Source organism: Crocuta crocuta, unplaced genomic scaffold (assembly GCF_008692635.1).
Source record: "Crocuta crocuta isolate KB4526 unplaced genomic scaffold, BGI_CrCroc_1.0 scaffold352, whole genome shotgun sequence".
In the NCBI taxonomy this organism is placed as follows: domain Eukaryota; kingdom Metazoa; phylum Chordata; class Mammalia; order Carnivora; family Hyaenidae; genus Crocuta; species Crocuta crocuta.
The window spans coordinates 4016500-4017389 of record NW_027532169.1 but is presented as its reverse complement, the minus strand read 5'-3'; the positions used below and the strand labels follow the sequence as shown (position 1 = coordinate 4017389).

Below are 890 nucleotides of genomic sequence, written 5' to 3'. Positions count from 1 at the left end.
CTCCGTCGCCCAGCCGCTCTCCTCGCCTCCTCCTTGTCGCCCCCGCAGGGCTAGCGCCTCCCGATGCGGCCCCGGCCTCCCCCGGCTTGTGGCCCCGCCGCCCCTCGGACGCCCTCCCGACCCCCAAGCCCTAGAGTGGCTGCGGGCACCGAGGAGCCCCGGAGGCCGGGCCTCGCTCCCTTTTTCCCCGGGCCTCCTTCCCGGCCCGCTCCGAGGCCTGCTTCGCGAGAACACCCCCGACCCCTGGCCTCGCGTCCCCAGGCTTCTTGCGTTCCCGAAAAAGCCTTTCCACCCGGCTTGGGGGCACTGAAGCCAGAAGCTTGGGAAACCCCAGGACCCCCCCCAATCCGGCTACACCTCTGCGCCCCACGCCACGACCCCCAGGCGCGTCCCCGAGGCCTCCTCTCCCTCCACCCGCCCACCTTTATTTCTAAGCCGAGCCCTGGGAACGCGGTCGCAGGGCCCAAGGCCGTCTGGTGGGGGGTGTCGAGGTGCAGAGAATTCCAGCAAGATCCCGACTCCTCTCGAGCTGCGGGCCGAGAAGCGGTGGCCAAGTAGGGTCACTTTTGTACCACCCGGGCTCAGCCGACGCAGGGTTGCCTCGCGCGGGTCCCCAGGGAACCAGGGCCGGCCTTGGGGGCTGCAGGGAAAGGGGCTGGGGTCCCAACACAAACACTCGTTTCCGTATTATAAAGACATTTATTTAATCTATGAAAATAATGTACAATAAATACTTTCCCCTTTTCCTATTATTAAAGAATTTCAATAAATAATCTACGGTCTAAAACTTAAAGAGAGAGAGAGAGAGGAAAACATGTTCCTCCAGTTCTTTTTTTTAAGAAAGCCCCCGCCCCCCAGAGTTTAATTATTCCTGAGATTTCTTTGGAAAC

General features: G+C 61.2%; 1 protein-coding gene across 1 annotated transcript in view; it reads right to left on the bottom strand.

Moving 5' to 3' along the window:
- Nucleotides 1-130: 130 nt before the first annotated feature.
- The window catches only part of HOXB2 (homeobox B2), a 2977-nt gene continuing 2217 nt past the window's right edge, over nt 131-890 (bottom strand). The window contains exon 5 of the mRNA XM_077776877.1: nt 131-319. Coding sequence (XP_077633003.1) covers nt 131-319 — 189 coding nt within the window. The remainder of the gene's footprint in view (nt 320-890) is intronic.